Genomic DNA, 22112 nt, shown 5'->3' with positions numbered 1-22112 from the left:
CACCAACATACCCAGCATGCATACTCACGAAAACAGGGAAGGCTGCCTACATGGCAGGGTAAAAATGGTCATATATGTAAAAGCCCACTCAGTCTTACATACAACTGGGCATTGGAGTTGCAGCCCACAAATGCAGAAGAAGCCTGTCAGGATGGCCCAGTCCTGTTACATTTCATTTAATAATAATAATAATAATAATGGATGCTTATATAGCACACTATCCAAAAATCTGCTCTAGGTGCTTTACAAAAACGCTTTGTTAACATAAAACATTACATCTATGTTACATACACACACCAAAATATGACTACACACACACACACACACACATGCACACACACACACACTGCGTACATACATTTTAACAGTTTCAGTTTCAGTTTCAGTTGCTCAAGGAGGCGTCACTGCGCTCGGACAAACCATATACGCTACACCACATCTGCCAAGCAGATGCCTGACCAGCAGCGTAACCCAACGCGCTTAGTCAGGCCTTGGAAAAAAAAAAAAAAAAAAAAAAAAAAAAAAAAAAAAAAGGGGGGGGGGGGAATAAATAATAGATAAGCTTACATAAATAAATAAATAAATAAATAAATAATAATTATAATATAGAAAAAGGTAGTAGTAATAATAATAGTAATACTAATAAAATGATAATAATAAAAAATAAATGAATAAATAAATAAGACAACAATGGTGATAATTAGGCGAATGAATGTAAAATATGACGACACACATTCACACATACACCCACGCATGCATAACAGAAATGCACCAAACATGCAGTTTCACAGATATGAAAGTACAGTCAAATACATATAAACGTACATGAGCTCCAACACACACACACACACACACACACACACACATTACCTTGCACCTCCTCCAACCCCCTCCTCCACACACTCATTTCTAGCCTACGTATCGCAGCTTCCACGGCACACACACACACACACACACACACACGCACGCAAACACACACTCACAGAGATGAACACTTACTTGTACAAGCACACACATATACGCCCATATCTCCCACCCCCAACCCCCACACATATATACAAAGATATATATATATATATATATATATATATATATATATATATATATATACACACACACACCCGTACACAGATCTCTCCTGACACTTGTGTACACTTACACTCTCGCGCATTCACAAACGCACTCAAAAACACAGACCCACACATCCACACAAACACACACATACACACACGCACACGCACAGAGGCTGCCAAGAGGGATGGGAAAAGATCTCTGATGCCAAGAACGTGGCGTCTAGTGTGTTGCTCAGTCTATTGTATTTGGAAAGGCCCACAGAGACTCTGTTCCGTTTTGAAGAAATTTGCGCAATGTTGGTTTGGAAATGATGCCGATATTTGTTTGATTTGCAAAGCATCGTGCTCTACCTTTCATGTTAGACTTTCGGCCGCTCCCTCTCTCTGCTTTTATTTCTTTGAGGCGATCGATGGTGTGATGGCCTTGTACCTGTTCTTTTTGGTATTCTTTGACTTTTCTGAGGATTTCCGATTTTCCTAGATGTAGGCCGCTCGTTGGTGTTGCGTTACCAGCAAGTCTGTCAGCTCGCTCATTTCCCTTAACACCTGCATGTCCCGGGCAGTATGACCATGTGAGTTTTTTAATCTGAAAGTTGCGCATTGCCTTATGCCACTCTGGGCTTCCCATTCCGTTTTCAATTTTCTGTATGAGGTTCATTGAGTCGGTTAGAATCATGGCATGTTGGTTTCCGGGCGTATGGATGGACGATAGCCACTGGAGGGCATGTGTCGCAGCTTCAACTTCCATCGTTAGGCTGGAGGTTGTGACTTTGTAGGCAGCATTCTCTTCCCAAATTGTTTTTCCATTTTGTTTCGCAGTGAATCCCCAACCAGACTGGTCTTTGGTGACTGAGCCATCTGTGTATATGATGATGTCCTCTTCTTTACTGTTTTCTTCTATGAGTAGCTTCACTTCCGCATCTGTTTTGCCCTCTGGCCATTCCCGACAATGTCTTCCTAGAGTGGGTGAAATGACTGTGTTGAATAGATGGTTGAGGTTTTTGGGGTTTTTCTCCCATTCTTTTGTTTCTTTCAGGTCTTGTAGTCGGCATACTAGCTGGATTGTGTCTTCTGCTTGTCCCATCCATGATCTTCCTCGTCCTAGACGGCTGCCTTTTGGTTCTTTGACTGCGTCATGCAGTGGGTTTTGAGGGTTTTCTAATGCTTTGAAGTAGGTCTTGACCTGTTCTAACTTGTTTCTGGCCTGTACTGAAGGAAGGTCAAGCAGGTATCGCATGGTTTCTGTGGGCGTGTCTTTTGTTGTTCCAAGGATCAGCCTCATAGCTTCATTTTGTACTCTTTCTAATTTTAGGAGGTTGCTTTGAGACGGTGTTGTAAGCCCAAGTCCGTAGTCGATCACGCTGAGGACGAGTGATTGGTATAGCAGGAAGAGGTGGCGTTGTTCAATTCCTTTGGTTGCCATTGCTTTTAAGACTGAAAGGCCCTTTTTGCATTTGAGAACAGTATTTTCCGTATGTTTTCTGAAGGTCAGCATCCTGTCGAAGTGTATTCCTAGGTAGCGTAGGCATTCAGTTTTCTCAATTTGAATTCCATCGAATGACACAGAAGGTGGTGATTTGCTCGCGGTTTTGTTGTTAAGGGTGCACAGCAACGTTTGGGCTTTCGCTGGATTGATGGAAGATCCTGTGTCTTTGCACCATTGAGCAATATTGTTTAGTTGTTTCTGGACGGCTTTAGTTCTTTCCTCAGCATCTTTCGAAGTTTTGAAGACCAGGCCATCATCCGCAAGGGTAAGCACCCGAGCAATTCCATTGTTGTTTAAGTCTGCAAGGCCCTTCGTGTAGACATTGTAGAGGACAGGAGAGAGCGGAGACCCTTGTGGCAGTCCCATGGATAGTTTAGAAGGTGCAGACATCCAATCTCCGAGGCGTAGGACGACAGTTCTTTCCTGAAGCGCTGCTGCTATCCATCTTGTCAGTGTCAAACTTACTCCATAACTTAGTAGCAGCTCCATGAGGTGCGCAAACTGGACTTTATTGTAGGCATCTTCAAGGTCAATTGCTACTGCTAGTGTTTCTTCTTTTCTTTGGAATCCTTCATACACCTCATATGCAAAAGCAGCTGCATTTTCCCATGTGGACTTGCCTGTTCTGTAACCACCTTGATTTGAAGGGAGAATGTGCCTGTGTTCAAGATCCCTTGCAAGTTTCCTGGCTATCATGCGTTCCATGAGCTTTCCAGCAATGTTTTGCATGGTTAGGATCCGGTAGCCGCTTACCTGATGATGGTCCTTTCCTGGTTTTGGTATGGGTTTTAAGAAGCTGTGTGTCCAGTCCTCCGGCACTTGTCCATTGTGGAAACTGTTTTGATATAGACTGAAAAGTTTGCTTCTGTCTTCTTCCGATAGCTCCTTGATGTCTGAGTAACGAACTTTGTCTGGGCCAGGAGCCGATTCTTTCTTGCATTTAGCTATTGCCTCGTTTAGATCATCCATTGTCAAGTCATCATCAGGTCCAGTCTGCATAAGGGTTTGGTTTAACTCCTCAATATATTTCTTTTTCTCATCTAAGTTTCTTTGATCACTCTGTTGTATGAAACGTTTGAGCAAAGCAGATCCTTTTTCTTCATTTGTCTTAAGCTTGGTTCCGTCAGTGTCTAACATCTCTGGGGTTGTTGTTGTGCACGTTTTCCCTTCCATGCGACGATAAAATTGCCAGAACTCTGTCAATGTTGTGTCATAACTGAGTGTCTCGCAAAACTGTTTCCACCTGTCATTTTTGGCCTCTTGAGCAATGACTTCAAACTGTTTGGTTTTTTCTTTCATTTTTGTTTCAATATCTTTGTCCGGAGATGGTTTTGTTCTTTCTTTTTGCCAAAGTTTGACAGCCGCATGTTTTTCTATCCAGGCTCTCTCTGTGTCGGTATTCCACCATGGGGGCTGAATAGTTTGCATCCTGTTCAGTGCCGTTCTTTTGTTTCTTCTGCGTCTTAATTTTTCGATGACAGTTGCCTCTTTGGTTTCATACTGAAATGGATCACGCAGTTTCATACAGGGTTTATCTGACAGTTTCTGTAGACTGAAAGCTACCGGGAGGTGGTCGCTGCCTTGGTATGGAAGCGTCTGTGCATTCATTTCTGCTCTGAATTTTGGAGATGTTAGAGCGATGTCGATCACACTGTCACTGTCCCCTTGTCTTGTTCCAAGGCGAGTTGGGGATGTGGTTGTTAATGGGCTGAGAAGAATTTCCCCTATCATTCCTTCAAGTGCAAGTCCTTGTGGGTTGGTGTTCCGCTGGTCCCATAACTTCGATCTTGCATTAAGGTCTCCACAGATAATGACCGAGTCTCCAAGTTCGTTCTCTATTTCCTCTAAAAAGGCCCAATCCTCTTTTGTTATGCAGGTTCCTGGGTGAACATAGGCATTGATGAGCACGATGCTTTTAACAATACATGTGTATCTAACAGCTACCCTAACACATACGCACACATAGGCAGGCACAAACTTACATAAACGCATTTAATTGAAGGGTTGGGCTGGTTGATTTTGGAAAATTTGACAAATCTTCTCATTCTGTGAAGATGAAATTCTTATACTTTGGAAATATGAAAATTCATTGCTTTTATAGTTATGAGGAACCTAAGATTCCATGTGTCGCATGCTGTTTGTGTGTGTATTTGTGAGAGTGTGTGTGCATGTGATATGTTTTATAATTTGCGGTTGTTGCTATGTTTGTGAGTTAGTCTGTGTCTGGGATAGGTGTGTGTGAGTGTAGGTGTGAGTGTATGTGTGTAGTGTATATAGGTGTGTGAGTGTGTGTGTTTAGGGTGTGTGTGTGTGTGTGTGTGTGTGCATGGCTGTGTGTGTTGTGTGTTTATGAGTATGTGTGTTTGTACATGTGCATGCATGTTTGCATACATATGTGTGTGTAGGTGTGTCATTGATCCCAGTATACAAGCGCATCCATACATTTGATTCAACATGCATCACAATATGACTGCCTTTAAAAAAAAAAACTTTTACATATTGGTTTTCATTTTCTCTTGTGGGTCATCCCAATGAACAGCTGCTGAAGCTGGGTCGCATCGAGCCGTTTGTGAGCAAAGCCATGCAGCCCCCATCCATGGAGGCTCTGCACAAGGCCATCGTCACTCTGCAGGAACTGGTCAGTGAAGGTGTCCACAGCACTGTTGGCTGTCTGTCTGTTGGCTGGCTGTCTGATGGCTGGCTTTCTGTGTGTTGGCTTTCTTGGCTGTCTGTTGGCTGGCTGTCTTTCTGTCTGTTGTCTGGTTTGCTGTTGGCTGTCTGTCTTTCCAGGGGTGCAAGTGGTTCCGTCTCATACGGATTTCCGTCTTGATGAAATTTCGTTTTTTTTTTGTTTTGTTTTTTTTTGTTTTTTTTTTTGTCCCTATGCTTTTGGTCCGGGAAATTTTTGGTCGGAACTTGAATACTGAACTATTCACCGGAAGATGGAACTCTCTTGACTGGTTGACCAGTGCTTAGCTAAACTGAAGCCAGCGCCAGCTGTGTCTGGCCGCGCGCGCTGTGTACGACTCCCATTTTTGCCGCTGGAATCCGGATGGGACTGTTCGTTGGAAAGCGAGTACAGAGAGAATGTGTGTGTGTGTGTGAGAGAGAGAGAGAGAGAGAGAGAGAGAGAGAGAGAGACACACACACACACACACACACACACACACACACACACACTGTTACTTAGCCCTGAAACTCTGTATTTTACCGAGAGAAAAAAATCGCCTAGGACGGAAAATCATAGAAGCAGTCCGTCCCCGGGACGGACAAAAAATGAAAGGGGGAGGAGAGACATTACTGTTTCACCCCCTATTTCGTTCGAGTAAAGTAAACACAGAGTGGTATATCCCACAACTACTGCCTAATGTCATTCAGCAAGATGAGTTAGGGGAACTGCAGAAAGAAGCTCGGCAATACGTAAACGATACCAAACTTGATGGCTACCTTCCATCATATAGAGACAATGAAAGAATTAACACTGATTGGTGGGGCAAGATTAGTGAACTTAAGAAGGAAGACAGCAATGAGCCCTTGTACCCCTATCTCTCCAAACTGGCCTCTGCATGCTTATCTGTTTTTACTGGACCCCTCATAGAAGGAACTTTCAATATAATGGACGATATCATTGAGCGTGACCGAGCAAAGATTGAACCAGAAAATTATGAAGCAGTTGCATTGACAAAATCTGCCCTTAAAAGCTTGAAAGAGAAAAGCTGTACATTGAAGATCAAGCACAAGATGCGCATGATAACAAACTCCTACACTACTTAATTGGCTTTCCAGAGTTCGAAGAAAAAGAAGGATATCTTGGAAGACAGAATTCGTAATGCCAAAGAAGTTGAAAGAGCCCACAGTACAAAAAAGCGCCAAAATCAAGTGAGATGTGGCCCAGGGCGTATGCCATCCAGACCGTCAAGTCAACCACCCAATCCCAAACCCTCAACTCAACCATCCAGACCGTCAAGTCAACCAATCAATCCCAAACCCTCAACTCAACGATCCAGACCGCCAAGTCAACCACCCAACCCCACACCCTCAACTCAACCATCCCAACCCTCAGATGTGAATGCAAGGAAGAGCTTTTTTACAACATTACAAACAAGACTTCAGAATGCTGCAACTCATTCATTTTATGACTTAAAGGTACTTGCTGTAAAAGCAGAGAAACATGAAGCCTACAAATCCAGCAGTATAGGACTGTATTCAGAGTTCGATAGCACTCTTTACCATGCTGACAGAATCTCAAAGGATCTTTACCCCGAGGATGCCCCAGATCATCTGGAACCTGTTGAAATAACAGGAGATGGAAACTGTTTACCAAGATCAGTATCTGTTCTTGCATACGGTACTCAAGATCATCACCAAGAACTGCGAACCAGAATTATTGTTGAAATGGCAGCCCATGAGGACCATTATACCAGTCTCTCTGTGTCTAAAGCTTATGCAATGAGTTCTGCCTTTTTTGAGATGCAAGATTTATCTCCATTGACAATCAAAGACATTTTCTGGAAGGAAGTGGCGAGCATGTGTCATCAAGGAAAAGAAATGGGAGTTTGGCAAATCCATGCAGCAGCATCTGTGCTTCAAACACCATTAATGTCTATATACCCTAAGATACAGAATGATTGGTTGGAGGAGTATGGGGAAGAGGGGCTGAATAGAAATCACTTGAACAAGGTTTTCCATCCCAGAATTTTTGAGAATGACAGCGAGGTCAGATCAGTTCCAGGCATTATGTGGACAAGAATGGGAAGAGTTGAAAGAGTTTGGCGACCAAACCATTTTGTCGCATGTCTCCCCAAAACTAATGGACCAAGAATGTCTAACACTTCTCTGACAGCACAGAAGAAAAGGGGGTCAGCTGACATCAGGCAGTTCTTTTCAAAGAAAGCAAGAGTTGAATAAATAATCTCAATTGCCAGTTAAAACAAAGGTATATAAAAGGTTGGCTTGATCAACTTTGAGGCACACACACAGATACAACTGAAGTTCCTTACAAATTGATTTGTATTTCCTAAACCTTTTGATTTTTTTTTCATTGTTCATCGAATTTTATATGATAGGTATACTGTTGACAGTGACTGTTTTAGTGTTTATACTTTCAGTAAGTGACTTCGGTGTGAAAAGAAAGTTCTCTACTTCAATTCTTACTTAGGTTACCTGCTTGGTAGACACCTGTGTCAAATGCAATGACTTTATTACATACTGCACAGCTGAAATGTTTTCTGGGGATTCTGTGGAACATTATTGACATTGCTAAAACTGTAAGCAGCTCTTGGGAGTACTTTTTCCTGTCCACCACTCTGAGCCACCTGTTTTCACCTCTAGAATTTCCACGTTTTTGACAGGTAAGAAGCCTCTCAAACACTCACAAGCACACCAAATTTGTTTTGTTTTATTTATCCAATGACTAACAACTTCTATTCTGCATGTCATGTTCAGATACTAATAATTGAAAAGTTATGCATGCTATACAAACGTTACTGTTTTTATCAAGCTTTCCTTCTGTTAATTTGCCAGACAAGATACTGTTAATAAGCTGTAATATAACCAGTGTAAGGGGGGAAATGCCACTATTGAAGGTATGCTTGTTACTTTCATCAGGACTCACTGCAATCTCTTTCTCTCATATGAGTCATAAGGTTAATAATACTTAAAATCTGATTTTAAAAACTTAGTCCATTAAAAGCATTACCTAAAATCCATAAATTTTCCTTGCCAAAAATATAAATATTTTCTTCTTGAAAGGCACTCTGAGAGGCCCTGAGAGAGCAGGAAAATGCACGAAATGCGTTGGCGGACCCCGCTGGGGGAGCTTACGGCACTCCCCCAGACCCCCTAGACCGGACTTCAGTCTTGCCACTTTTTTCCACTTGCACCCCTGTCTTTCTGTCTGTTGGCTAGTTTGCTGTCTGTTGGCTGTCTGTCGTTATGTCTGTTGGCTGGCTGTCTTTCTGTCTGTTGTCTGGTTTGCTGTTGGCTGTCTGTCTTTATGTCTGTTGGCTGGCTATTGGCTGGTTGTCTTTCTGTCTGTTGGCTGGCTGTCTTTCTGTCTGTTGACTGTCTGTTGTCTGGTTGGCTGTCTGTTGGCTGGCTGTCTTTCTGTCTGTTGTCTGGTTGGCTGTCTGTTGGCTGGCTGTCTTTCTGTCTGTTGTCTGGTTGGCTGTCTGTTGGCTGTCTGTCTTTCTGTCTGTTGTCTGGTTGGCTGTCTGTTGGCTGGCTGTCTTTCTGTCTGTTGTCTGGTTGGCTGTCTGTTGGCTGGCTGTCTTTCTGTCTGTTGGCTGGCTGTCTTTCTGTCTGTTGTCTGGTTGGCTGTCTGTTGGCAGGCTGTCTTTCTGTCTGTTGGCTGGCTGTCTTTCTGTCTGTTGTCTGGTTTGCTGTCTGTCTTTCTGTCTGTTGGCAGGCTGTCTTTCTGTCTGTTGTCTGGTTGGCTGTCTGTTGGCTGGCTGTCTTTCTGTCTGTTGGCTGTCTGTCTTTCTGTCTGTTGTCTGGTTGGCTGTCTGTTGGCTGGCTGTCTTTCTGTCTGTTGGCTGGCTGTCTTTCTGTCTGTTGTCTGGTTGGCTGTCTGTTGGCTGGCTGTCTTTCTGTCTGTTGGCTGGCTGTCTTTCTGTCTGTTGTCTGGTTTGCTGTCTGTCTTTCTGTCTGTTGACTGTCTGTCTGTTGTCTGGTTGGCTGTCTGTTAGCTGGCTGTCTTTCTGTCTGTTGGCTGGCTGTCTTTCTGTCTGTTGTCTGGTTTGCTGTCTGTCTTTCTGTCTGTTGGCTATCTGTCTGTCTGTCTGTTGGCTGGCTGTCTTTCTGTCTGTTGTCTGTCTGTCTGTTGGCTGGCTGTCTTTCTGTCTGTTGACTGTCTGTCTGTTGGCTGGCTGTCTTTCTGTCTGTTGGCTGGCTGTCTTTCTGTCTGTTGGCAGGCTGTCTTTCTGTCTGTTGGCTGGCTGTCTTTATGTCTGTTGGCTGTTGGTTGGCTGTCTTTCTGTCTGTTAGCTGGCTGTCTTTGTTGGCTTTCTTGTCTGTTGGCTGTCTGTTGGCTGTCTTTCTGTCATACTCCTTTACACACCAGACTAGGGAGGGAGAAGGGGTGGAATTGGGAGGATAGCTGTGGTTTGGGGGGTTTGTGCTGGTGGTAGGGGTTAGGATTGGTGGGGTTTGAAACTGAAACCTGGAGGGTTTGGGTGGGGTTGTAGGGGGTTAGTAAGTGTGGCGGAGTTTGGCATGTGTTTGTTGGTGGGTGGGGGGGTGGAGGGGGGTGGGGTGGTTAACCGGAGGACCTGGACTCAATGCTCTTTAACAACTTGACCTTAAGGGTGTCAGCCGATGGGTTGTTAAACTCATCTTAACTGGTTAAGAGTGGTGGGGTTGGGAGGGTTTGGGTGTGTGTGTGGGGGGGGGGGGGGGGGGGGCAGGGGAGGGAGAGGGTCAGTGGAGGTTAGATGGAGTGTGGGGGAGTGGGGGTAGGAGTGATTGTGTTTTGGAGGCTTAGGTTGGGTGGTGGAGGAGTGGCAGGTTTTGAGAGGGGATGGGAGGGTTTGGGTAGGGTTGGAGGTTAGGTGGAGTGGTGGGGTGAGAGTGGGGGTGGGAGGATGTGGTTGTGGGTCGGGGAGTGGGGTTGCAGTCATTGATGCCATGTCCTCTGTTGGGAAAGTGTGTTTGCATTGTCCTGTTTTTGTTGTTTTTTGTCTTCTTTTCTGGTTTTGTTGTCTCTGCTGCACACACACACACACACACACACACACACGCCTCCTCCCCACACACCTGTACATCACACCTTGTCACACGCACACACATACACACACCACTTCACACATATGTCCCCCCCCTCCCCCCATAACCCCTCCCTCGCCCCCAACCACTGCACACACACATACAAACACACGCCCACCACTTCACACATATAACCACACAACACACAATTCCCCCACACACACACCACACACACACACCCCACATAACACCCCCCCACCTTCCCCCACTCCCCCACTTTCCACACCTGCACATCACACCTTGTTGCGGCAGAACGCCCTGGACAGGGAGGAGAACCTGTTGCCGCTGGGCGTGCACCTGGCGCGGATGCCGGTGGACCCCCACACGGGAAAGATGATTCTGTTCGGCGCCATGTTCTGCTGCCTGGACCCCATCCTCACTGTGGCTGCCAGTCTTTCCTTCAAGGACGCCTTCGTCATCCCCCTCGTAAGTCACTTTTTTTTCTTTTTTGGTTTTTGCTGCTCCATAATCTGCACCTTTTCAGTGGCATTACTCCCATGTTCCTCCTGTGTTGGCAGTTGAGAGAAAAGTAAGTCAGATGTTTTTTGTTGTTGTTTTTGGTGCCCCTTCATCTGCACCGTTTCAGTGGCATTACTCCCACGCTGTTCATTCTGAGTCACCCATACATAGCAGACGGGCGCAATAGCCGAGTGGTTAAAGCGTTGGACTTTCAATCTGACGGCTCCTGGTGGGTAAAGGGTGGAGATTTTTACGATCTCCCAGGTCAACGTATGTGCAGACCTGCTAGTGCCTGAACCCCCTTCGTGTGTATACGCAAGCAGAATATCAAATACACACGTTAAGATCCTGTAAACCATGTCAGCATTCGGTGGGTTATGGAAACAAGAACATTCCCAGCATGCACATCCCCGAAAACGGAGTATGGCTGCCTACATGGCGGGGTAAAAACGGTCATGCACGTAAAAGCCCACTCGTATATATACTAGTGACGTGGGAGTTGCAGCCCACGAACGAAGAAGAAGAAGAAGAAGACCCATACATAGCCACACCTGGATTCAACTGTCACAGTTCCAGTGTTGGCAGGCCACATTGAAATTAGATTGATTTTTGGGTTGTTGTTTTTTTCTGTCCCATTATTAGCACCGTTTCAGTGGCATTACTCCCATGGCGTTCATTCTGAGTCACCCATACATAGCCACACCTGGGTTCGTCTGTCGCAGTTCCAGTGTCGGCAGTCCACAGGGAAGTAAATCAGTTCTTTTTCTGTGTTCCTGGGCTGCAGCTCACACGTTCACTTGTATCTGTGTGTGTTAGTTTTTAATTACACATACTTAACCATGACCCACTAGTGCAGACTCAGGCAGGGGTCTGACATTCCTGTCCTGTGCAAACTACTATCCGCCTATGCGGAGAAAACGAAAGTAGCTACGGCCGATAACCTCCCGGAAGTAGATAACCTCCTCTGTGCCCCCTTGGCTAGTGCCCTCTTTTTCCGGCAGCCACCTCGACTCCTGTTCCTGTGCTCTGCATACGGCTAAGTTTTTTCGTATTTTCTATCTGTCTATCGATTCTTTGGCGTCCTTATTGTTTGTCTAATTATGTCTTCAACTAGGTCGCCTAAGTTTGGGCGATCGGGCTAAAATTAAGGCGCGATCGCAATTGATTTGCGGGCATTCTGACCTTCTGCTTTGGGCTCTCTCAACAACGCCAACCCACCTCCTCCTCCACTTCCTCTGCTACCACCGGTCAAGAGTTAGTTTTGCGTATGACTGTTTTTTACTCTGCCATGGTGTTGTAAGTCAAATCAAACCACAGTCCCTCACTAACGTCCTTTGAAACAAATAAAAAAACATTCCTTAGCTACTTTCGTTTTCTCTGCATAGGCGGATAGTAGTTTGCACAGGACAGGAATCGGACTTCCTGCCGGAGTCTGCACTAGTGGGTCACAGTAAGTATGTCAGATAAATGTCATTTTAGGAAGAAAATTTCCTTTTCAAGCAATCCCTGCATAATTGAGGCACTCCATTCCATGGTGGTTTTTTTCTGTGTGATTTCTGTTATGTGGTATAATGTCATGTTTTAGTGATTTGTGTGATGTCTTGCTGTGTGATGTTATATCATGTTTTTGTGTGTAATGTTGTGTCATTTCGAGATGTCATGTTGTGTGATGTCAAGTGATATTGTGTGATGTCATGTAACTTTAATTGATGTGATATGGTATGACATCTTGTGGTGTGATGCCATGTTGTGTGATGCCATTATGTGGTGTTGTCATGTGTGATGTCATCTGACATCAAGTGATGTGATATGGTATGACATCTTGTGGTGTGATGCCATGTTGTGTGATGTCATGTTGTGTGATGACATTATGTGGTGTTGTCATGTGTGATGTCATCTGACATCAAGTGATGTGATATGGTATGACATCATGTGGTGTGATATCATGTTGTGTGATGTCATGTTGTGTGATGCCATTGTGTGTGATGTCATATGTTACATCATGAGATTTAATGTCATGTCGCGTGATGTCATGTGTCACTAGGTATGATGCAGTATGATATGTGATGCAACTTGATATGATGCAATGTGATATAGTAGAATGCAGTTTGATAAGATGCAATGTGATATCAAGTAATGCAGTGTGGTATAATGTGATGCAATGTGATTTGATACAATATATGATATGACGCAGTGTGATATTCATGCAGTGTGACCTGATATAAGGCAGTGTGATATGACGCAGCGTGATGCATGCTGCAGTGTGATATGACATGATGTGACCCGAAGCAGTATGATACGATGCGAGGTGCTGTGCTGACAGGGGAAGGAGAAGGAGGCGGACAAGGCGAGGAAGGAACTGGCGGAGGGAAGCAAGAGTGACCACCTTGTGCTCATCAACGCCATGAAGGTGGGTCAGGGTCAAGGTCAGATCTGGGCCAAGGTCAGGTCAGGGCCAGAGGTCAGGATCAGTATGAGGTCAGGGCCAGTGTGAGGTCAGGGCCAGAATCAGAGTGGGGATCAGGGACAAGGTCAGGGTCAGGGTCTGAGTGGGACTTCTCAATCCAGTGCACCTTTTGTCCTTCTCTGGCATTATGTCTGTCTTGTTTCTCTGTCTCCCTCTCTGTCCCTGTCTGATTTTCCTTCTTTGTTTGTTTGTTGTTTTTTGTGTGTGTATGTGTGTGCTACTGAAGTGTGAGTATATTTACACCTTTGCATTTCCTTATAATTGTCTGCCTGTTTTTGAAATCCCAGTACATGCTTAACATCTTTGTGTACACATTTCCCCCCTTTCTCCTGTAGCATTTAATAGGCTCCCAAGGCCAGACCAGCACCTTTGGATTATGTGTAGGTCAGGTATCTGTCTGTTTTCTTTTTTTCTTTTTTTTTTTTTTTAGAAAAAAAATTAAATCAAGTATTCTTTTGGCAGATGTGGTGCGTTGTATATGGATCAGACACATAGAAACTGAAACTTAACTTTCCCCCTTTCTAATTCTGTTTCTATCTCTCATAATACCATATTCATGGGCAAAGCCATTGCAAGTTGGTTATCTGTATCAGGTTTACATCAAGTTATCTAAGATTTAACCTTGCTTTGTCCATTTTAGACAATGCAACCATGCAAAAAATCAGGATGGTGTGATTTCCTGTCGGTATGGAATAGCATGGTCTATTGGGAATAGGATAAAAATTTAAATAATGAAGTGGTACTCGATGTAAGCAGGGGAGGGTGGTGTTATAGATATGTAAATTTTCTTCTTTTTTTTCTTTTTTTTTCAGGGATGGGAAAGAAGTCTCTCACGAGGATCAGATCGTCAGTACTGCTGGGATAACTTCCTGTCTGCCAACACTTTACGGGTCAGTGCTTTTGTGTGTGTTTGTAGAGTGTGAGTTTTGTGTGGTGTGTGCTTTTTTGTGTGTGAGTATTTTGTATGGTGTTTGTGTGTTTTGAGTGTGGGGGTGGTGGTGTTTTTGTGTGATGTGTGTTTTTGTTTATGTGATGTGTGTGTGAGAGATGTATGTATGGTTTGTGTAATTTATGTATGAAATGTGTGTGTTGTGTGTGTATGTGCATAGTTTGTGTGTTTATATCTGATTTATGTGTGTGTTTGATTTGTGTGTGTAATGTGTGTGTGTGTTGGTCTGATTTGTGTGTAAAACATGTGTGTGTGAGTGTGTAATTTGCATGTAATGTGTGTTTGTGTGTGTTTGTGTTCACAAATTTGTAATTTGTGCACTTTGTGATTTAATGTATGCGTGAGTTTAATGTAATGTGTGTCTGCAGATGCTGAAAGACATGAAAAAGCAGCTGGCAGAACTGCTGTATGATCTGAACTTTGTGTCCAGCAAGAATCCCAGGGAGCACCAGTCCAACATCCACTCTGGTCAGTACACGTGTCGTGTGTCACTGCTGCTGTGTACTGTGTCTAGAGCTCTGTTGGTCCACCCTGTGTGTAGTGTGTCACCTTTCTCAGTCATTGTGTTTGTGTTTGTTTGACTGTGCTGGTGTGTAGTTGTACATGTGCGCATGCAAGCCACTTGGTTTTAGTGTATATTTCCTTGGTGCAGTTTTTTTGCTTTCAGTGTCTACATTTTTTGACAAGAAATTAAAATATTAAAAAACATACCATTGGTTATATTTTGGGTGTATACAATGGTTGCATTGTTGTGCATCACATTTATGTCTGATATATTTAGTTTGTTAATGGCTTCATTGTGTGTGTTTTTTTAACATTGAATTAATGGCTGTAATCTGTATTGTGTAGAGACAAAATGAGTTGATATTTGGCCTTTTATTGACTCACTTGTATAAACAAAGTGAGTCTATGTTTTAACCCTGGTGTTCAGTTGTCTGTGTGTGTGTGTGTGTGTCTGTGTGTCCGTGGTAAACTTTAACATTGACATTTTCTCTGCAAATACTTTGTCAGTTGACACCAAATTTGGCATAAAAATAGGAAAAATTCAGTTCTTTCCAGTCATCTTGTTTAAAACAATATTGCACCTCTGGGATGGGCACAAAAAAATAAAAAATGAAGCCTAATTATATGCAAACTGCATTTACTGTTATATTTATATTTTTGTATTCTCTAAACTTGGCACTTTGATCTGATATTCTGACACAACAACAAGAGCAGTCGTTATTATCATTTTTTGTTGAAACAGGAACTTCTTTTGCTAAGCATGGAAGTTTTATTTATTTTGCAAACATTTTGGGTTGCAGATAGTAAAAAAGGGAAATTACTCTGTAATTAATGCTAGGGGACTGAATTTGCCACAACTGAGTCTTGAAGGCTTTGCCTCTCTTGTTGTTTCTTCAACGGGACCAAATGTGTTGTGTCTCATGTTTTTATCAGACATTTCAAATGAGTAAATGATTGTTTTGTGCATCATGTAGAGACACAGTGAGTTGATACCATGTCCTTTATTTGTGTGTTTTTGTGTCTTGAGGAGAACCAAATATCTCTGTTGTATATCATTTTTATATCAGACATTTTCGTGTATTTTGTATCCTATAGAGATCTATACAGTGAGTTGATACCATGACCTTTTTCGTTGTTGTCTGTTTTAGGGGACCAGATGGCTGCATTGTGTGTCATGTTTGTATTTGATACTTTTAATGAATTAATAACTGTATTGTATGGAATACTGTATACAGACACAGTGAGTTGACATTTTGTCCTTTTTTGTTGTTGTTTGTCAGGATGGAAGGTGGCAGAATGGTTAACTTAAGACGCTTATCTGTCAATTCAGTGCCCGTGAGGGTCAGGGTTCGAATCCTGATCTTGCTCTTTCTCCCAAGTTTTACTAGAAAATCAAACTGAGCATCTAGTCATTGCTATGATTTGGATGAGGTGATAGATTGAGATCCTGTGTGCAGCACGCATTTGGTGCACTGAAAAAGAACCTATGGCAACATAAATGTCGTCCTCTGGCAAAATTTTGCTATCGGTTTGCTACTCCTAGTTTCAAACATTCTGTCCTGATCTCCTAGTAATTGGCTTATACTTGGCATGCAATCCTAGCTGTTGGCTTGCACTTCTAGTCCCATTTCTACTGGCTTACACTCCTGATTCAGTGGAGAAGCTGTTGTGTCCTGCAGGGGACCACAGCCTGGTGAAGGCGGTGCTGTGCGCAGGGCTGTACCCCCACGTGGCCAAAGTGGCCAAGGCACCAAGACCCGGGGACCCTCCCTACAAGTCAGTCACTGCTGCTGCCTCCCTCGGCCCGCTTGTCTTTGTCTGTTTGTCGGTCTGTCTCTTGTATTTGTCTTTGTCTTCCTCTGTACTCTTGTCTGTGTCTGTAGGTCTGTCTGTCTTTCTCTGTCTCTTGTCTTAGTCTGCCTTCCTCTGTCTCTTGTCTGTTGGTCTGTTTGTCTTCCTCTGTCTCTTGTCTGTTGGTCTGTCTGTCTTCCTCTGTCTGCCTTCCTCTGTCTCTTGTCTGTTGGTCTGTCTGTCTTCCTCTGTCTCTTGTCTTCGTCTGCCTTCCTCTGTCTCTTGTCTGTTGATCTGTCTGTCTTCCTCTGTCTGCCTTCCTCTGTCTCTTGTCTGTTGGTCTGTCTGTCTTCCTCTGTCTCTTGTCTGTTGGTCTGTCTGTCTTCCTCTGTCTCTTGTCTGTTGGTCTGTCTGTCTTCCTCTGTCTCTTGTCTGTTGGTCTGTCTGTCTTCCTCTGTCTGCCTTTTTCTGTCTCTTGTCTTTCTGTGTTGGTCTGTCTGTCTTCCTCTGTCTCTTGTCTTTCTGTGTTGGTCTGTCTGTCTTCCTCTGTCTCTTGTCTGTTGGTCTGTCTTCCTCTGTCTCTTGTCTGTTGGTCTGTCTGTCTTCCTCTGTCTCTTGTCTGTTAGTCTGTCTGTCTTGGTCTGTCTGTCTTCCTCTGTCTCTTGTCTGTTGGTCTGTCTGTCTTCCTCTGTCTCTTGTCTGTCTTCCTCTATCTCTTGATTTTCTCTGTCTCTTGTCTGTCTGTCTTCCTCTGTCTCTTGTTTTTCTCTGCTTTCTCCATCTGTCTTCCTCTTGTCTCTCAGTCTCTGTTTGTAATTCTGTCTCCTGTCTCTGTTTTGTCTGTGCTTCCATTTTTTTTTCATTGTGACCATCATTTGTTTGTCTTTTGTTGCTGTACATGTTTCCCCTTGATATAAAAGCCTAGATAGTAGATAGACTGTCAGTTAAAAAAATTCTAAATTTTTTTCTCGTTCTCTCACAAACTGACGTGTGCATTCCAAGGTAATGTTAGCCTTCTTTAAGTGGACTGGAGTGGCCTAGTTGAAAGGTACCTGATTAGGAAGCGAGTATCCATAGGTTCGAGTCCCACATACAGACCAGGATTTTTACTTCTCCCTCCACTAGATCTTGAGTTGTGGTCTGGTTGGTTGTCATTTGGATGAGATAATCGAGTCCCCATACACAGCTTACCGATCATGCAGAAAAGCACCCATGGCAACAAAAGGGTTGTCCCTGGCAAAATGCTGAAAAAAAATCCACTTTGATGGCAAAACAAATACACTTGCATGCAGAAAAAATATGGGTGCCGCTGCACTAAAATGACTTGCTCTTCCCAAGGAGATCAACCATAATTTCACACAAAGGAATCTGTTGTGACAAAAGAAGTTATACAGTACAATGCAGTACAATTCACTTATTCAGTGTTCAGTAATGTAGAAATTTGGATGTTTTGTGACATTAACATGCAGCACAATCACACACAGGAGAAGGTCACTTGTCTTTGTCTTCTCCGTAGCATATACACAGACTGTAGGTAGCCTTAGGGCCACAGTATGGGGTGTATGTTGGAAAACCGGATGTTGAAACTACCAGTACACAAGAATGTGTGTGTGTGTGTGTTGGAATATCCGTACATGTATGTTTTATGTGCCATCAGGATGGTTTCCCTTCACACCAAGGATGGAAGGGGTAAAGTGGCTGTCCATCCTAAATCTGTCAACTGCCGTGAAACTACGTTCGAGTCCAAATGGCTGGTGTACTATCACATGTTGAAAACCACACAGGTGATTGACTGTTAAAGGCTGTGTGTGTGTATGTGTGTCAGTGTATTGTGTGTGTGTGTATGTGTTGTTGTTTTGTGTGTGCATGTGTGTATGTCTATGTGTGTATGTCTGTGTGTATGTCTATGTGTGTATGTGCGTGTGTATTTTTAGAAGTAGTAGTAGTAACAGTAGTCATGTGCAGTTTTGTCTTTCCACTTTGTGTTATTAGAAGAAAAATCAGCAACAGCAAAGGAGAGGGAGGTGTGTGTGGTGCAGTGGGGATGGAAAGGGGAAGGGAAAGGTGTGACTGTGTGTGTACATGCATACCTCAGTGTGTGTGTGCATCTGTCTGTGTGCATTCATTGATGTATGCATGTGTGCCCATGCAGTGTGTGTCTATTATTTTGTGTGAGTACATATGCTGTTGTTTTTATCATTGTGTTTTGTTTTTGTTTTTTGGTGGGTGGGTGTGCGGATCACATTAATGGATGTTCATGGGACTTTACATTTTACCAATGATGGCAACATTGATAACATATCTCTGACAATAACTCTCCTTAGAAAGTGAGCTTGTGTGCTGGTGCATTCTGTTTGGTTATGTGTAACATGAACTTAAAAAGCATTTACATGGGACAATGATCTTAGTTCTGCTACTAGCGGTAGCAGCTTTTGATTTCTGTGCTTGGGCAGAGTAGTATTTTTGCACAGAACTGGAATTAGAGTCCTGTTAGAGTCTGCACCAGTGGGTCATGGTAAGCTTGTGAGATTAAAGATAATTTGGGGAAAAAATTCCTATTTTTAATTGACATGTTTTCCAACAGGTGTATGTCCATGACTGCACAATGGTGTCTCCCTATCCGCTTCTCTTCTTTGGAGGAAACATCAGTATTTTGAAGGTAGTGTTTCTGTGGGCCTGAGAGAGAGAGAGAGAGTGTGTGTGTGTGTGTGTGTGTGTTTCTTCTTTAAATGTCTTTTTGCACATGGTTTTAGAGGGAGATTGTGTGTGCAAAATAGTGTTTGTGTGTGTTTGCATGTGTTTGCAATCATTTATACATGCTTGTGTGTGTGTGGAATGGAACAGACTTGATTAACATGAAATCGTGGGGTTTCTTTACCATACATATCTAAGAACCCGCGACAACATAGGGGTTGTCCCTGGCAAATTTCTGTTGAAAAGTTTATTTTGATAGCTGACCACTCATGCAGACAGATTAAAAAAGATGATGTTGCATTCCCAAGGAAGAGCCGCCTGAAATTCTCACAGAGAAATCTGTTGGGACGAAAAAGTAACATAGTCTTGCGTGAGTGTGGTGATGATTGTTGCGGATGGATTGTGAGGGTTGTTGAATGGAGTGATCAGCATGCACACTGACGGTTTTCAGGATAGCGGTCAGAACTGTATTGCCGTGGACGAGTGGATCATTTTTAAGGCCTCCCCCTCCACTGCCCAGCTGGTCAAGGTGAGTTGTTTTCTGTGATTCTCTTTGCTTTGTGAATGGGTAAAATATGTGTGTTGTTGTGGCGATGTGTATTGTTGCTGTGGCAATGTGTGTTGCTGTAGCAATTTGTTGCTGTGGCGATGAGTTGTATGCACTGAGTAGACCTGCAAGCTACTACATTTTGAGTGCATCATGCTCTGCCGATCTTCATAGTGCTACACTACCATGCTCACACTCACACAAAAAAGCTACCTTGAAGTAGAAAAATCAAGCAGTGTTGGATTGAATAAAACTCAAATGAAAAGGGATGGAAGAGGTACTTTCAGCCAATGAGAATTTTTGACCTATAGTTCGTGATCACCTTGAGCCAAAAAATCAGAGCTCAGTTTATGTTCTCCCCCCCCCCACCCCCTCTCCCCCACCCCCCCTTCCTTTTCGAGCTCTCATTGTTCACTTCCCTGCAATACTCCTTGTCAGAAAGAAAATGTCTGAAAAGAAAAGCCAGTGATGCCAGTAAAAATCAGCATCTGTTACGCTGCTGTGAAGCTTACTGTAAAGGATGCCTGTGAATTTTTACCTTCATCTGAAAGTTCAGTCCACACTCTGTGTATTGTGTGTGGACACAACTTCAAAAGTGTCACACAGCAGAATGAAAGATACATTGTCAGTTCTGGCCCTATGTGGGTGGACCTTGAGATGGGGTCGGGCAGAGTCCTTGTGACGGGTCCGGACTGCAGAGTTTTTCACTGCAACAATATATAGCATGGCAAGTAGAAAGAAGAAAAAAGAAAGGTTTTTCTTTTGCTTTTAAATCTCCAGACATGCTAAGTGGGAAACATGGCTATACCATTTAATTCTTTGTTCTTTTGTAATGCCAGTGGAAATGTGATGAGGTGTTGGTGCTGCAACCGTCGGAGACTGGTTTGCTTTATTCAAATAATAAAACTGCAATTGTCACATCTTGTTAGGGGTTGGCAGGTCTGAGTGATTTGTATGTGCTGAGGGGACTGTACTGAACAGGTGTTTTCCACTGTATTGCTGTAGTGCTATGTCAGCTCAGCTTCAAAGGGGAAAAATGCATATCTTCTAGTTACTATCATCCCATAAAAATATATTATTGGCACTTAGGGAGAATACCTTAGTAGAGTCATGGACCGTGGCCACATGATATTTTGCAGAGTAGAAAAATCTGTGTCAGATTGCACTACCATAAACTGCTTTATTGATCCGTCAATAGCAGTTTTCATCCCATTGACAAGGTAGTTTATATTCAGCTGTAAAGAGTAGGAGTAATTATTATCTTTATCTCAGGAAAAAAACAACATGTTATCACATACCATCGTTATTTTCACTGTGTATTTGTTTATTAATGGCTGGTGTGTATCAGCAATATATATATATATAAAGAGAGATTGTTATCTTTCTCTTGGGAAAGAAATGTGATCATGTACCAACATTATTTTCATTATGTACATGTTAAGTAGATCCTGTGTATTTATCAGCAATAAACAAACGTCATGCGGGCCATGCTAAGCTGCCTTTCCCCTTCCCCATGACGTCCCCTGGACCCTAATTACCCCCCCTATCTGTGGACAGGATCTGCGACAACAGCTGGACCGACTGCTGGAGGAGAAGATTGTGCGACCAGGCGTGACCAACTGGAACGAGAGCGAGAAGGAAGGGGCACTGATGCGTGCCATTGCCGAGCTCATCTCCACCGAGGAGGTGGATGGGGGAGAGGGGGGCTGGGAAGGGAAGGGGGCAAGGAGGTATGGGGGTGGTGGAGGCGGGGGAGGGAGCCGAGGAGGATCTAGGCATCACCGGCAAGAGGATAAGTATCAATGGAATCGTAAATGAGGGTAGGGTAGGGTGAGGGTGGGGCTTTCAGGACTAGGGTCATGACTGAGGCAATGGGTGAACACAGGTGGGGGTGGGGAGAGGGTGGATTGAAGGTCTCTGTCATACCTGATCGCAAGGAACACAAGTTATCAAGAAAAGCTTAAAAAAGATACCTTGCTTGTGTTGAAGAAAGAAAGACATTTCCTGAAGAAAGTGCTGAACAGCTTCAAAGCAAGCCAGTAGTTTAACTCCGCTTTTCCGGCCAGCGATTGATTTCACAAGATTTGAGTCATTAGCATGTGTTATTGGGAAGTGTTTACATCTGTAGGTGACTGCACAAAGCCATATGGGAATAGCAGATAGAGTCAGGTCATCATGAAACAACAGAGAATGGTCATCACATTAAGTCTGTCACTCATTCAAGCCTCTCTGCATAAGGTGGTGTCTGTGTGTGATTTTTGTGTGTAGGTGGTGTCTGTGGTTTTTTTTGGGTTGTTTTTTTGTGTGTGTAGGTGATGTCTGGTGTGTGTGTGAGTGGCAGGTCATGAAACTACTGTCCATTTAAGTTATTCATCATAAAC

At 43.5% G+C, this 22112-nt stretch overlaps 1 protein-coding gene across 1 annotated transcript in view; it reads left to right on the top strand.

The window, feature by feature from the left end:
- Nucleotides 1–21863, top strand: part of LOC143287205 (ATP-dependent DNA/RNA helicase DHX36-like) — a 47689-nt gene extending 25826 nt beyond the window's left edge. Inside the window, exons 18-28 of the mRNA XM_076595151.1 lie at nt 5099–5197; nt 10573–10746; nt 13103–13189; nt 14059–14136; nt 14564–14663; nt 16379–16475; nt 18148–18274; nt 19075–19149; nt 19636–19713; nt 21289–21461; nt 21860–21863. Of these exons, the coding sequence (XP_076451266.1) occupies nt 5099–5197; nt 10573–10746; nt 13103–13189; nt 14059–14136; nt 14564–14663; nt 16379–16475; nt 18148–18274; nt 19075–19149; nt 19636–19713; nt 21289–21461; nt 21860–21863 (1092 nt within the window). The remainder of the gene's footprint in view (nt 1–5098; nt 5198–10572; nt 10747–13102; nt 13190–14058; nt 14137–14563; nt 14664–16378; nt 16476–18147; nt 18275–19074; nt 19150–19635; nt 19714–21288; nt 21462–21859) is intronic.
- The last annotated feature ends 249 nt before the right edge of the window (nt 21864–22112 follow it).

The sequence above is a fragment of the Babylonia areolata genome, chromosome 11 (genome assembly GCF_041734735.1).
Source record: "Babylonia areolata isolate BAREFJ2019XMU chromosome 11, ASM4173473v1, whole genome shotgun sequence".
Taxonomy (NCBI): Eukaryota; Metazoa; Mollusca; class Gastropoda; order Neogastropoda; family Buccinidae; genus Babylonia; species Babylonia areolata.
This window is presented reverse-complemented; position numbering and strand designations above follow the sequence as displayed.